The 17,155-nt window shown below is 34.4% G+C and overlaps 1 protein-coding gene across 1 annotated transcript; it reads left to right on the forward strand.

The window, feature by feature from the left end:
* Window positions 1-2,987: 2,987 nt before the first annotated feature.
* Window positions 2,988-4,266, forward strand: LOC148855588 (uncharacterized). The gene is made up of 2 exons (XM_088941506.1): window positions 2,988-3,646; window positions 3,725-4,266. The coding sequence occupies exons 1-2, from the start codon at window positions 3,399-3,401 to the stop codon at window positions 4,011-4,013; spliced, it is 537 nt and encodes a 178-aa protein (XP_088797632.1). The 5' UTR covers window positions 2,988-3,398; the 3' UTR covers window positions 4,014-4,266.
* The last annotated feature ends 12,889 nt before the right edge of the window (window positions 4,267-17,155 follow it).

Genomic DNA, 17,155 nt, shown 5'->3' on the forward strand with positions numbered 1-17,155 from the left:
TATATTGGATTTGCATCATCATGTTTTTCTATTTCATTTAGGCCCCGTTTGGTGTGTCTTTTAGCATAGACTGGCTGCTTTTTAGAAGTCCAACAGTCCGTATTTTTGTTTTTTCCCGTTTGGTTGGGAAAAGATCTATTTGCCAAAAGATACAGCCTTGAAAAGACGCGAAGAGCCTATTTCAGACTATTTTCGGGAAGCTCCGAATGGAGCTTTTCAACTTATTTCATCTCGTCATTGTGCTAAAAGACACACTTCCAACCAAACAGGTTATGGGCTGCCAAGATCTTTATGTAAAAGCCCACTATATGTCTTTTGGCTGTCAAATCTTCCAGAAAATCTTTCAAAAAAGATTTGGCAAAAGGCATCTTAATTTGCTTAGTAAAATTGTTAGTTACAAGATAAGACACAAAAAATGTGATGTTTGGCATCGATGGTGATTTCCCAAGAATCGAAACCACATAGGATCCACATCAGAATTTAAAGAATCAATGATTTTTTTTTCTTGTTTGGTTAGCCGATTATATCGATTTCTGAGAAATCAGCTAAAAATCGATTATTGAAATTGACCATTTTCAAGGATCACATTTTCTGGTAATTATCTGATTTTAAATAATTCTGATTTTTTGAGAATGACATGACAACTAACATGGCATTAAATAATAACTCTAATACAAAAATAATCAATCCTTAAAAATCAATACCAAACAAATTCAAAGCCAACTTCTCAAAAATTTACTTATATGATATAAATGATATCAAACAATAAATTTTTATAATTTTTCAAAAATCATTAACAAAGAAAAATCATCATCAATGCCAAACATCACCCAATTCTGATTTTTTGGGTAAAATATGGACTGCTTATTTGCACAGGTTCCTGAGTCGAACTGCCGACATCAACAACGGTCTTAAAACCATGACCCATTGAAGGGATATCTATGGTTGATAGTTCATAATGGTATTTTCTGCTCTTCAGGCTTTAAATTGGTGATTTGGGTAAATGGATTATTAGTAAATATTAGTATGAACTTGATGTAAAGCAAAATCCCCAAATGGATTTCTCCAACCACAATAGTTCAGTGTGGGTTTTCAATGTATTTTTTATTTTTCTTGTGTATCATCTGAGTTGTCCTTAAATCAAACTTTATATTTATAAAATGATATATTCATGGTCATGGGATATAATAAACTCCAGAGAGGTTATTCATATCTCAGTCTGGTCAGTATGTTTCTCCATCACATGGTTCTGACTAATTTTCCTGTTTCTGCCAAAAAAATTTCTTGTTTGCTTTGCTTTTTTTAACTATTGTCAGATCCTTTTTCCTTTGCCGAACAGTCTATTTCTTGCACTTTCTTCTTTGAGAGACTTCCCTATTACCTTCTTCAGACAGATGTGGTCCTTATATTTTCTCCATTATCTATATCTTATTACTTTTGTCAGGATTGATTTTGGTGGTGGAGAAACTCTTGCTAAGTTATTATCTCTATTATCTATTTATATATCTAATATTCTCTTGGTCTTTATTTTACATTAATTAATCTCAACTTGCCTTTGTCATAATCGAGTCTGTGATGGGCCAATAAAATCTTTAGCCAAAAGAACCCACGATAGAATAACAGAGCCCATCGTCATGTCATGTGCATTGAAAAGGACATACTTTGTCATGTGAAACCCTAACAAGAAGTTGATCCAGCCATGTTTGTGGGACCTACCACACTTGATATGCTTCCCCACATTCACCGGCACCACTCAGCAGAATTTCTCAAAATTGGGCTAAATCCACAAACAAACCAAAATTCATCAAATCCCATAACCTCCTTTTTAATGACTTTGTCGGTCAATCCCCCTCCCCGCCCCCTCTCTCTCTCTCCACTTAACATAATTTCTCAGATTACGCCAAGTCATCAAATCCCATAAACCTCTCCCTCTCTCTTTCTCTCTCTTGCATGGAAGGATAAGGATGGAGAGAAGATGTGGAGGAGATTCAAATATGGAATGGGTTGACTGGTAGGAGCTGAGAGCTGTTCTATTTTGACTACTCCTCATAACTACTGCGACGTTTTAATATTGGAGTTGGGCCCTATTTAGACAATGACAGGTTTCATAAAAAACTAGGGGTAGCGTAGGAAGGGTAGAGTATGGGTTGGGGCATTTAAAAATCCCATAAAAATGTAATAAATTACTGGCTAAGGACATGTATATCTTGTAAGGAGATTCATTCCTTTCACTATTTCAACCGTTTCGTCCCATTTTTTAGGTTTACTGCTTTTATCCACAGAGGATTAACATTTTAAAATGGTGAAATCTATCCGCTTATGCTTACATATGACATTGTCAAAATTTAGATCTGACCCAAAATTAGGGTTTGGGAGGTTGACTTAGGATACCCCTTTATAATAGATCCACAGTTCGAGGGACTGAGCAGATAGAGATTGGGAATGACTAATGATATCTTAACAAAGCTAGAAAACAATAAGAGAAGCTTCCTGTGAACTTGTTGACAGGGATGAGGAAATTGTGGGAAAGGTTTCTTTGGACTGTATTTGGTCATGTTTCTCAACGATTTATATATATATATATTACAGAAGTGGTGATCAAATAAAGGTGATTAAAGAAGAATGTCTTTCATAAGTTTTTATCCAATAAAAAAAGAAAAAAATGGGTTCTCTCACACACCCATTTTTTTATTAATATCTCTCACACACCCATTCACTAATTATTTATGACTTTTTAGGGTTTTTTTATCAGAAATTAGGATAAGAATATAAATGGGTCCAAATTTACTTGATGGTCATCATCCTCTTCTTAATCCAATGGACCAAAACAACCATTTAATTCCTCCCACACCCATTTCAATATATAGTCTATGAATTTATATATATGGGGTCTATGATCAGGGTCATATCTACCAAAAAAATAAAAAGGTGGGTCCAAATTGTATTTGCTTCTAGGTCTCATATCAGATGGTCATCATCCTCTTCCTAATCCAATGTGACACAATATCCTCACAAAGATTATTGCCAAATAGGAGATATGGATGAACTCAAGCGTGGAAAGCCTTATCCAAATCTGTTTCTTTTCCATAGTACGAATGGTGGGGGACAAGGAAAGCAAAAGTGGATAATGCCGAATCTAATTCAAACAATTAATTACCAAACTTATCCCATTCCACCCCAACAGAAACGCTAGCTGCAACCTTCTTATAGTTCTAAACGAACACCTCCATTTTCATAGTGATATAAATAAATGCCCATAAAGGTGAGTTCCCAACAAGAAACTACTTTAATGCTTATACGTGAGAATTCGGTTGTCTCGAACCAGACATCCTTGGCATGATTGACTGCTTAGAAGGCATAAGACAGAGCAAGAGAGTTGAGGTATCATCAGAGTGAAAATGGATTCTTCCTTCAGATCATCGAAGAACCAAAGAATCGTGGATGAAGAAGATGATGATCTTGGTTCTCTATCTTCCTCGTCTGATATTTCATACAATTCGAGCTCCTCATCTGTATCAGATTTCCTGGATGATGCAACTTCTTCTACTACTTCCTCCTCCCCTCCTGATTCATCTTCTTCATCCGAACAACTAGCTGAAGGTCCTCTGTGTGAGATGTCCCCCCTCATGAAAGAGCTTCCCTTCAAGTAAGTCTCCCTCTCTCTCGCGCGCGCGCGTTCTAACGATATTTGATGGTGTTCTGATCTGATCATTTCTCTTTGCAGAAGAGGGCTCTCAAAACACTTCCAAGGGAAGTCACAGTCCTTCACATCTTTATCTGATGTAAAATGCTTGGAAGATCTTGCAAAGCCTGAGAATCCCTACAAGAAGATGAAATCCTGTAAAAGCTATGCAAGTTTATCAGCTTGCTCGCCCAAAACTTGGACCAAGCCCATCTCAAAGAAGGCTTCCAGAGGTTCTTGTTCTTCACTCAGTGCAAGGAGGAGTAACAGCTTTCTGGGCAACAGCAGGCCCCCAATACCTCCACAAAGGGTTAATAGTTTGTTTGCTTGAATGAATGGGTATTAGGGGATAGAGCCAATTAATTTCTTCTGTAAATCTAAGGAAAAGTCATGGAGATTTTACAAGGTTTTGAAGATTTTGTTTCACCTTCACCTTTTTCTTTCTTTTCTTCCTTCTGGGTCCTGAAGATTAAATGATTAATTTATGATGTTTGCACTGCAGAGAAGATCTGAAGTTTGAGCAACTTACAGGAATTATAGTAGTTTTATTTTTAATTCATTTAATAAATATTATCATTATTTTATGTTCTGGGTATCAGGATTAGATAGTGAATTTTATTCTCCTTTCTTGATTAACCATTGATACTTCAAGATGTTTCATCATCCGAAGACAATGAAAATTTGTTTAGATTGCTTGGGTGTTCATCATCCGAAGACAATGAAAATTTGTTTAGGTTGCTTGGGTGTTCATCATCCGAAGCAAGAGATCTATGTCAGTCGATTTTAAGGCATGGTTTCCTTGGCTACTGTTTTCAACTTCTTACGCAGGAATCGTTTCCATCTCTCCCCATCTGGTCACCAATCTGGAGTGTGATTGCTGGTCCCACCCCTTGATAGACCAAATCAAAATTTGATATTGTCGGCCGGTTGGATTCTGACCAGCTTTACTTGAAAATATGGGGAAGAACAAGGCATCTGTGCAAAAAGTTAATGGATACCCAGTTGTCATAAAATATTTCACTTCTTCCAACAAAGATCACAAAACCAATACCTAGGGTATATCTTCATTATCTTGGGCAGTGTTCCAGCTGAACTGGATGGACGCTTGGTTGAATGGGTCTCTCTCAATCAATAACCCACGGCTACAAAAAAAAAAATATATATATATATATATATCGAAAAGCCAAATCGACTGAAAAAATTCATCGAAACCAAATCAAAAAATTGATTAATCGAATTGTTCCGTTCGATTTTGGTTAATCAATAAAAAAATATCATTAATTGAACCGATCCGTATATATTATATATATATATATATATATATATATATATATATATATATATATATATATATTTCATATATATATATTGTATATATTTTATATTTTTATATATTATAAATTAATAAATATGAATTGTATATATATGTAATTTTTTATTATATATTTATATATATTGTAAAAATAAAAAAAAAATTGATAAACTGAATTAATAGTTACTAAATGGATTGACCGATGATTCTCTTTCAGTTTTTAATTTTTCAAAAATTGATAGTATTGGTTCAGTTAAAAAAAAAAAGACCCACGGTTCTGAATCTATGGCCAAAGGCCCTACCCATGGCCAAGGGCTCAAGCCCTATATTAGGTAGAACAATCCGTATAAAATTTATCATAATTTAAGGGGTATTTTATAGTGTAGATGAGAAATTAGGTAGTGTGTGTGGATGAAAACACACTGTCCTTTAATAGAGTAGATGTTCTGCACCGTGGATAAAAGATACTATACTACACCAGGCAATGTGTGGTGTATTTCAATCCACAGTTAATGTTATGATTCTATGCATCCCAATTACAACATTTGAGATGATTTATGTTGTTAAACATTAAAAATAATATTTTTTAGTAGCATACATAACAGAGAAATATTAGTAAACTACTAATGATATTAATAATTAATAAAACAATATTAATAATATTAATAATAATTAAAAATGAGTAATAATATTAATGATAATTGATAATACTAACAATACTATTAATAAAATTTAATAATAATTAAAAATATTATTAATATTAATAAAATTCATATTTGAAACTTATTAATTAATAAAATAATATTTATAATGAATAATATTGTTAATTATTAATTATTGATAACATTAATTGATAAAAATAATTATTTATATTAGTAAAATTAATATTCAAAAGAAAAAACTCTAATTCCATGGTCGTTGTTTGTTACCACCTGGATATGAGTCCCACCCACCAGGTTCCTTCCGTCTCACTACAATTCCTAAACTTAATGACCATGATGTAGGCTTTATCTGTTCCTTAACAGATCTGCTTTGCCCCTAAATAAATAGTTGCTAGGAGCCCCCCAATTCCCTGTTTTCACCTTCGGCCATTGTTAAACCTCGATTCAAATCAAGGCTTGAATGTGATGGCCCAACACCGTCAACCCTAATGAAGGGCCTTGCATGCTCATAATGAATGATGGTTGGGAGTTGGGAGTAAGAGGGGTTGGGGGCTGGGGAGCCCACTATTTGTGGCACCACAAGGGCTCCCCTTGAATCAATCATGTATAGAACAAAGGCAGGCCCATACATAACTGGTGAAAGAGATAAAGAAGGCCCATACTATAACTAAATACTGGAGGTGTGGATGTATATGTCATCACTGGATATGCTACAATGCCACTATACTACCTAAGCTTGATGAATTGGCTCCCATCACATATTCAACAACCTATCCATTTGACAAGAATGATCAAGTTGGAGGTAAAAACTCCTTTTATTAACCTCCACTTTTGTACCCATGATAGAGATGACAAGACTATTCATGCCTTGGGAAGTTGATTTCATCTTAGCATGTCGATCATGAGAATCATCAAAGACAGAAAAGTTGTCATTCAAGTCTGTATTCCTCATTGAAGGTTGTCTTGATAATGAAGGTGAGGAAGGAAACGAGCTTTGATTGCCATTATGGTGATGATAAGTGGATTTTTCATCTATCCTCTGGTTGGATAATGGGGCATCTTCATTTTCATCAACATGATTCAAGTCCAGCTTGAGTCTCTATGCCCTTCTTGAACTCACTTCAGTGGAAGATTCCCCAGAAAGAAGGCCAAATGATATTGGCATTTGTTTCACCAGTATCGTATCAATGACTATGAATGATATTTTGGCCTGTGGTGTAGACCGATCCATGACATAGTGTGGTTCGATCCACATCATAGTGCAACCAAACAATAGATTTTGGTGTTGTGCATTTCAAAACGTAATATATCATGGTGCATCCACACCATTGAACACCTTAATTAACTGAATTGAATGAGTGGATAAAGTATGTATTTGGTTCTATTGGCATTTATAAATTTATTTCTAGGATAAACTTTTTATTGAAAAATGCAACTTTAGAGGTTGTTAGAGCGTTGCACAAGCAATTCGATTCTTGAAAAATCTAGAACATCTTGGGAAACGTAGAGAACTGATCTAGTATAAAAAAAAGTTTGAAATCGATTCATGTGACATCAATGAAAATAAAGGCATTGGTCTAAAGATTGTTTGGTGTTTATTCTTTGAGAAAACTTGCATATACAATGCATGTGCATGCAACACTACATCTTTGTACTAATCCAACGGTGCAGAAATAATTAACACAATTAATCTATAAATAACATTATTAATCATGATTAATTTAAATATTAAATATATAGAATGCTTAAATAATTGACATGATTAATTTGTATTATTATATAAATGAAAAATATTAATACACACATATTTTAAAATATTAAAATAAAAAAATAACATAATAAACTATGTAAATGATGTAAATTATTAATTTATACTATTACAAACTGAAAAATGATTAATATGATCACTCATGATTAAATTAAAATATTAAAAATATAGAAATACATAAATAAATAATATAATAAACTATGCATTGATAATGCATATGATTAATTTAAAATATTAAATATTTGAGAACAAAAGATAAATACAAAGCATTAAATTAACATAATTATTTTCAAAATATTAAATTAATATATAAATACATAAGCCACAAAATAATATAATTAACTACATAATAATATATATGATTAATTTAAATTATTAAATATTTGAGAATAAAAGATAAACATACTGGTTGTATTAATATTGATTGAGAATGTTTGCGTATTACATTATAAACTTAAAATTTAAAATACAAAAGTGTTTTCGAATAAAAAACCGTAATGAAGAATGAAATATATTAACCATGAATAACAAATATATCACTTTTAACACTATCAACCAATAAAGAAAGGGGAGAGAGAGAGAGAGAGAAATTGGTAGCAAGTATCACTTAACAAAAATTTGGCTAAATGCCTTTACTTAACAAAAATATACAACATAGTCTATTGTTTGCTTCATATATATGTTTACTACCATAACATTCCTTGTAAAGTTACTCTAGCAAATATAGTAAAATCCAATGATGTGTGGCAAGTGTTCTACTTTGACAACTTGATGGTGAATAGTCATTTCAAGTAATAGCCAAAACATGAAACAAATTACATTGCACCCACAACAAGCCAATAAAATCAATTTCTTTATGGCTTCACACCCATCATTGCCATGAGTAGACATAACATTCCCTTCTCGAATTCTCAATGGCAGTTGTTTTCCTAAATATTGATTAACTTAGTTGGCCATCAAGTTTTCAACTTCTCATCTCTCTAATTTTGAATCATGTTGTGCTTCTCTATTTATGAAATTGTAATTAATAAAGCAAGCTGCCACTATATACCTTTGAGATTGTATCTCACAAGGAGGCATATATTTTTAGGATGGGGAACTTCCCCTTCAATTTGCCTAAACATTGTTCAATGACATTCCTTAGTGAAGCATGGGTGAAGTTGAACAAACCTTCATTTTTCTAAATCTACCCGATTGATGGCGAAACTCACTCAAATGATATATTGTTCCAAGATAAGGAGTAAAATATCCAGGTGCACTAGCAAATCCAGAGTCTACAAGGTAGTACTTCCCTACAATTTGTAATTTACGGGGGATTAATCTATTTAAGTTATGTAAATAAAATTAAATTGAACCTAGTAGAGGGGTTGGGAACCTATAGGTAAGATTTAAAATGGCATCAATAAGTAGCCTTAAATCATATGCTAAACCTTCCTATCTAATCATAACAAATGTAAACTACATGTCAAATGAACATGCATCCACTACATTTGAAGTACATAACTTTTTCCTCCCTCTATATGAGACTTGCTTTTTATTAGGTACACATGCACTTACATGTGTGCCATCTATTATACCTATACAATCCTTGGAACATTGGGAAAAACCTCTTAGAGCCCTTGATATATTTAGGTGTTTCAGTAAATGATGGTTGACGTAGGATCTCTCCTCCCAAACTACAGATAGCTTTAACAACTTTTCTACAATGTGTACTAATATTCCATTGTGAGTGTTGAAAACGCTCAACCATCAATATATTCCTTTCATTATGGCCAACTGTTAGTAAGAAATACGCCAAAGATTCCTCAAATGTGTGTATTTTTTAACAATCCTCTTCTCCTAAGGAGATCTGAAATGTTCTTAAAATCATGATGCTCAATTCTCAAGGAATCATAACACCGATATGGATGTTCCTAGTCATTTAGTACCTCTCCCTATACATAATCATGTCATTTTAAGGAAGTCATGCATCTTCATGAGTTAGCCATTGTTGAAGTTTAAGACCTTAGGTAAAATGAGAAGTTGCATGACATCTTCTGATGAATTTGAGTGATAAGAAGACATGATTCCCCTGTTGAAATATATGTACGTACAAATTATCATATGTAGCTACAAAAACATAATCATCATTTAACACCATTATGTATGCAAAATCATAACCTAGCAACATGAAGTTTATAGCAAATTTATAGAAAAATCATAAACTAACCAATCATAATCAATCATCCACTTACATAATAAAAGAAATCCATCACTTTCATAGATTTGCACATTTATAACAAAAAAACATAGGGTCATTTACTAGAACACCCCCTATAGTTTCACAGATATATCCTATAGTTAATTTTCATTTTATTAAACCACACCCTATAGTTTGCAACCTATTTACTTAACCACCCTTTAATTCAGAAATATTTGTTTTTTCATCTAAAAATATTAATATGGTCACCTAAATTGAGTGGAAAATGTTCGAAGGGCATGAGCCCATGGTTGTTTATTCCAAAAGTACCCCTCACACCTTTTCATATAGAAAACAAAATTAACCAAATAAAGAAAAATAGAGTAGTTGCCCATGCCTTGATAGGGGCAAAATGGCATTTTTATTTTTATTTTCTTTTGATTACATTTATTTGAATGGATATTATGGTCAAATTGCCATTTTCCATTTTCATCTAATAGAAGGTTAATTAAGTAAATTGATTGCAAACTATAGGGGATGTTTTAGTAAAATACAAACTATAAGGTAGATTTTAGTAAGTCCATGAAACTATAGGGGGTGTTTTAGTAAATGACCCAAAACATATTTGTATGATCCACAAAAGCATCATAGTTCAAAGTATATAAAGTGGGCAGCTGTGGTTTAGTGATATAAAAGAGAGTTGTTCAAACAAGCATAGGATGTTAAAATTTGGTAACAAAAAAAGAATCAAAAAGCATAACTACTCCTCAGACATCATGTCCATCCAATGTATGCAACCAAGTGATCCTTAGTTCATCTAACATGTTGGTAAACATGAACCTCTAAATATCTTCTTTGAACAATTTTGTTGCATATATACAAATAGCATTGTGGAGGCAAATTACGGGTTGCATATATGTCATTCAAGATTAAGATGCAACTATCAACACTTTGCTACTCCTTGATTAAATCATTAGATGGCTCATCTTGACCTTTCATGGCAAGCATCTCCTTCTCAAGGTTCAACTTTTGCACCTCTTACTTAAGTTTACTAGCTTCGACCAAAATGGACATTGCTACATCTGAGGAGGAGGGTGTAGGTCAGTAGTCCACCAACCCTAGTTTGACGGTCAATTATGTACTTAACATCTTCGTCATTTGCTTTAAATTCACAAGTCATTGAAGTTTTGGGACCACAGTTATGAACAACTATATGTGTCTCAAACACTCTATCTTCATTATCAAATGGTATTTGTATACAACTAGAGGCATGTTTGTTAGTGGCTTGTGTTCCTATGAAGATAAATTCCAATTCATTCCAATATCCATATTTCTTGAACCTAAACTTCTAGGCCCATCCACATGTCTACAAAATTTGTGTTAAAATGAAATTAACTTTGCAAGTATAAGCAACTACATGCATCAAACAAATCATTATGCCTACATACTTAACATGATATATATTGGCCCATATGTCCTCATTTGTCATAGGCTTCTTTGTCAATAGTAAACCTCATGTGAGAAAGCAAAGTATTATACTGAGCCATCCTCCTCAATGCATTGTACTTGTTCTTAAATTGGGAGTGCACATAGTAACTTTTGTGAATCCTATTGAAATTCTCTCGAATGTACTTTGGCTATTGGAGCTTGAAGTTGATCTATCATTGCCCTTTACCATTTTCACCATTAAGTCAATGAGAGTCTTTTCTTTGGCATCAGTCCAACTTGCATCGACCTTGGTCATCTTGTCCTCAATTTCAATAATAGTTGACACATCTATCCTATTAAATAAATTGTAATTAGATAATAATTAAAGATGTGTAATCGTTGTTGTCATTATTGCCTCCAATTCATCTATAAATAGATTTATGTAAGGGATTCTCCATTCCTCTATAATTACCCAATCCTATATTTATGACCGATGCTAATATTTGATCATGAATTTAGAATGATAAATATGTATTCAGATTGATTATAGCAATCTGAATAAATAGCAAAAACAAACAGCATCATTCATTCATGAGTTCATAGTCAAATCAAGTTAGCAAATATTAACGGAAACTCTTCTTTGCGTTAACTCTTTGTCTTGATTGGACTTTAAGGCTATGGATTGAATCCCTAGGCGACAACTATGATGAATCCCAAGGGTGATCTTGCTCTCTCTTCAAAACCCTCTTTTGTGTCAATGCTCTCTCATTTCTCTCCTTTGTCCAAACTAGTTTTAGACATTCTAGTCTTTGATGTAGGCCTGAAGCATAGTCTAAAGAACGAAGTCTGGGTGACAACTCTTGACTCCAAAAATATTCTCATTCGCTTTGTTGAAGAAGATGATTTCCTCAAAGCCTGGCTGAGAGGTTTTTAAAATCAAAACCTGTTTGTTCAGATTATTCAAGTGGGTCCCTAAGTTAATTTGAACCTAGTTAGGAGCCTTCAGTGATTTTAGTTTGGATCAACCTTCCCTTCCTTCTAGTAAACTTCTATATAGAAGGATTGCTTCATTCGGTTGCTCTAGTAGTTGGACCCATTTTGAAGTTTGACCAAGCAACTGTAACCCTAACCAGAACTTCAACGGATAGGGTTTGTGTTGAACTTGACTTACTAAAAAAACACCCAACTAGGGTTTGGATTGGTATAGGTCGCAATGGCTTATGGCAAGAAGCTGTCTATGAAAACCTTCTAAATTATTGCAAGAATTGCTTCAAGGTTGGTCATGAAGTCTTAGTTTGCAAACATAACAAAACCAACCGTCATGCTAGAAGATCTGAAAGTTCTTCAAAGGAGAAGAAAGAGACGGATAAAGACAAGAAAGTTATCAAGGTTTATGTTCCAATGAAGCCATACATTGTTGTAGATCTGATAGTCCCCCCCCCCTCCCCCCCAGGTTTCCTCTAGAAAACCCTAGTAATTTCCATCACTCTAATCCTCAAGAGACAAACATTACTCCCCAACCCTCTCAAGTCATGATAGCCATAGAATCAAAAAATGAAGCCCAAGTTTCAGATCTCATTCTATCAGTTTCAAATTTAGAAAATGAGGAGATACCATCTCTGCATATTCCAGTCTCCAAAGATGATTTACTAGTTGTTCGAAGCACAGATGATGTTAGTATTCTAGAGGCACCTTCTCGTGGTTCTCTATCTGAACACAAAAAGAATAGAATGGTAGTTTCTATTGATGAAATCAGATCCTTTCAATCCTCCATTGATGTCAAAATTCAAACATTTGAACAAAATCAGAAGTACTTGCTGATTCAAATCCGTACACTAGTTTTTAGTAAGTTAAAACAAAAGACGGGAAAAAAAAGAAAGGATTACAGTTCCCAAGTTGGTGAGAAATAGGTAACTAGATCCCAAGGGGGTCTAGGTACGTCTTTTGTTTCATTTTAATTTATGAATATTTTATTGGGGTTATATCTCATGAGACAACTTTTGGGCCCTAATATCAATAAAAGTAATATTATTAATAAAATTTCAAAAATAGATTAACTTTTTAAAAATTATATCAATTAAGGGCAAAAATACTATTCATATCCTTCCTCTTACAATCCATTCATTAGTGCCACTGCCTCTAGCAACCCCTCCGCCGCCTTTGGCAATGCCTCCGCTGCCTCCGCCCATCTTTGGCAACACCTCCACCTTCGCCTTTAGCAACGTTGCTGGAACTTCCTTGTAGCCCGCTGTGAACTTCTCCCATCTATCCGGCAACGTTGCCGGAGGCAGAGACAGAGGTGAGCAGAGGTGATGGCATTGGACAGAGGAGAGAACCGAGTCAGAGTTGAACAAGTTGATGAGAAGAAGTGAAGATGCAAAGGCTAATGAGAAGGTCGTCAGCATATTTGTTGCGCAGGAGAAGAACTGGTTGAGTGAAAGGAAGAAACTCCATCAACAGATTGGAACTCTTCTAATTGAATTATAGGTTCTCAAGAAGAAGAGAGAAGTTAAGTCAAGTCTAAGTGAAAAGGTATGGGAGAAAGAACATATGATACAATCTCGAGACAAGGCACTACAGGAAGAGGATGGGATGAGGAAGGAGCTAGAAGAAAAGCTATGGAAGGTCGAAGCCATCATGGAGGAATTAAGGGAAACCGTGAAAAGACAAAATCAGAAGCATTCTTCTGAGCTCTGGAAAAACAAGACTATCTTCATTGAGATTGTCTCAAACCAGTGGCAACTTGAAGTGAAGATGGGTCATTCTCTGCAACAAGTGGAGGTTGCAAAGCAAGAACTTGACTTCGTCTTCAAGGAGAAAGAGGAGTCAATCTCAATGGTTTAGAAGCTTTCTTTGGAGATTATAAAGTTGTGTAGGGATTTGAAATAGAAGGATAAAATCTTGTCCACCTTACTGAGGAAATTCAAATTGGATACAACTGAAAAACAAATGCTACTGAAGGAGATTAAAACAAATCCAAAATGGGTACAAGGAAGTCCTGGCAATGTTGGCGGAGGCAGAGGTGGGCGAAGGCGTTGTTGGAGATGGGTTTGGGAAAGAAGCCCAAAATTTGTAGACTTAAAAAGTTGAAAAACTCTCATGATGTTGGTATCATAGCCATAGTTGAACTTAAGATTTCAATGATTCAAATGCATTTTATTGTTAGAAGACTCAACTTTAGTGGAGGATTCTCATATCAACATCGTTAGAAGACTCAACTTAAGATTTCAATGACTATCAACAGTTTTGAGGATTCTCATATTGCCATTTTATGGCACTCAACTGTTAAAGTCGAGTGCCTATTGACTACTAATTGTTTTGTGAGTTGCTTTGTGGAGATTGCAGATGATGAGCCTTTTAGAAAGAAGACAGCTTTGGCATTTACTCTTAGAGGCCTTACTTAGTATTGATTTGCCATGTCTTCTTCTGGGGAACTTTAATGGTATTCTTAATGAGCATGAAAAGATACGGGGTAGGACTTTAATGCTATTCTTAATGAGGATGAAAAGATATGGGGTAGGACTTTAATGCTATTCTTAGTCCAAATCTACATCCATGAGAGAGTTTCAAGATTTTGTTCTCTCTGTGGGTTTGCATGATTTAGGTTTCTCTAGAAATATTTTTACTTGGTGCAATGGTAGACGAGGTAATACTTGTGTATGGGCTAAACTTGATAGGGATTTGGTTAATAGTCATTGGCTATCTTCATTTAATTCCAATCTGGTTACACATCTGAAGAACTTGTATTCAGATCATTCTCCTATTTTATTCAAAATGTCAAATGATAACAAAAACCACCCAACTATGTTCCGCTTTCAAGAGATGTGGTTAAACCATGAGGATGATTTTCTTAATATTGTTGGAAGTATTTCAAAACATTAAAACAATAGAAGGAGAGGTGCTCAGAAAGGAAGTTGAACACGCCCAACTAAACTAGATCTCCTAAAAGCCATAATGCCCTCTTCAACGTTGGACAAAATCTTCACCATTGGCTTCTTTAGGAGGAAATCTATTGGAAGCAAAAATCCCATGTTATGTGGCTTGCCGAGGGAGACAAGAACACCCATGGGATAGGTAGTAGGCTATGTTATGGGCTTGAAACTTGTAGCTTGCTAGTTCATTATAATTTCTTTGAAAAAAAATAAAAAGTTTTGATATCTATAAAAAAAATCTGCCTAATTGTTGTTTTCAATTTTTTTGATGGATAATCAAGTATTTTATTATTAATAATAATAAAAGTAAGTAGACAAATTCATACAAAGCTGATATCCATAAGGAGGCATGAGTTGCTGCCTCAAAAAACAAAGTAAAATTACAAATGAGCCCAGAATAATTGATCCATGTTCACCCCTTGCTTAGCTAGTAGGTTAGCCATCTCGTTTGCTGACCTCCTCTCCTACTGAACTCTAACTGTGAGATTAGAGGTAAGCCATTTGAATCTTTTCATTTCTCTCCTAAAAGACCATGCTGCTGTCTATAGTTCTTTCAACCACCCAGTTACCACTCTAGAGTCACCTTCAATGACCAACCTCCTAAAGTTCAGTTCTTTAGCAATCTGTGCTCCATGTAGAGCAACTTGCACTTGCACTAACTATATTTTGCACATTAATTGGGCACAAGAATAAGGCCACAATCTGTCCCTCTTCATTCCTAAAGACACCCCCAATGCTAGAGGGTCCAAGATTGCCAATGCTATTGCCATCAAAATTGAACTTTATGAAGCCTTCTTCTGGTGGCTACCAATCTACAACAGGATTATCCTTAGCTGAAGAAGAATTTGCAACAGATACCTAGTTTCTCTATATGTCATCAAAAGAGTAAAGTGAGAATGAATCTAACGATTTGGTCCAGCTTATAGCCCTCAGTAGTAGACATTCCCAAACAGTATCTACATCTCTTTTTTTATCATTAAAAAGTATGTTATTTCTTTCCTCCCAAACTTTTCATATTAGGGCAGCCCTAACACATCTCCATAGAATTCTACCTCTTCTCTTAGGCCACCTAAAAGTTGTAGGGTCAAAAAGCCCCCTGGTTTGTAGAGGCATCTCCCACCTACCCCCAAAAGGTCAATTCTTTTCCCAAAGATTTACAATAAATGGATAAGAAATTAAAAGATGGTAATAACTCTCTCCATTTTCTTTGCAAAGGAAACACTAGCTTGGGGATATGTAGAGGTTAGGTCTTTTCTTTCCAATGCATCCAATGTGTTTAAATTCCCAAGGGAGGCTTCCCAATAGAGGGCTTTGACTTTAGGAGGAATGGATTTAGTCCAAACTTTTTTCCAAAAAAGGGTTGAGGGTTAGTGACTCTGCACAATTGAGAGAAAAAAGAGGCACAAGAAAAAAGACCTAGATGGTTGGGAGTCTAGATTCTAACATCAGGTTTAGAAGGGTCCAAGAAAACATTGTCTAGGGTCTTAATCAACGAAGTAGTTTGATTAATTTCAGAATCTCTTAGATCTCTTCTGAAATCCAAATTCTAGAGGATTGGGAGAAAGAAACAAATCTAAGAATGGGTTCACTTTTAAAAAGGGAGAGGGAAAACAAAGATGGATAGAGATCCTAAAGGGTGCAATTACCAGGGTCTTGTTGTTTTCATGTTTAACCCCATTTTAATCTTAAATAAGAACCATGCCTTAAGTAACCAACACTATCATTGTCCTACAAATGCTTAGTTCGTCATCTAAATGTCATACTTCTTTAATCAGGTTTCAATACATATATTGTATTTCTTTTTCTTATGAGAAAGCTTATTTTTAGCGGTAATAAACCAAAAATTTCCTTGATGTCTATGCAAGTCCCTAAATCTTCTCTCAGACTCTTGTATATAGATCTTTATTTGTTGTTTTTCTTTTTGCTCATAAGTAGGTAAATGTGCTTGTATTAACTTCCTATGAAGCTACATTAGCAAATCCATTGTTTCTTGAATATTTTCCCAATTTCCTAGATTTACCACATTTCTAAGCGAAACTTTCCTACATATGCATAAGATATTTTTTAATTAATCAAATGCTCAAACATTTCACCAACTTAAAGGATAGAGTGCAATGCAACTCTATTTGAACTTATATTTATTAGAATTGACATGGTTTTGTCTATCAAACGGTCAGGAAGTTGATCAAAAG

The sequence above is a fragment of the Nelumbo lutea genome, chromosome 4, assembly GCF_056320005.1.
Source record: "Nelumbo lutea isolate HS-2025 chromosome 4, American lotus-T2T, whole genome shotgun sequence".
Lineage (NCBI taxonomy): Eukaryota > Viridiplantae > Streptophyta > Magnoliopsida > Proteales > Nelumbonaceae > Nelumbo > Nelumbo lutea.

Coding starts and splice junctions, on each gene's coding strand:
- LOC148855588 (XM_088941506.1), top strand. CDS start 3,399: ATGGATTCTTCCTTCAGATCATCGAAGAACCAAAGAATCGTGGATGAA. Junction 3,647..3,724: donor ATGAAAGAGCTTCCCTTCAA/GTAAGTCTCCCT, acceptor TTCTCTTTGCAG/AAGAGGGCTCTCAAAACACT.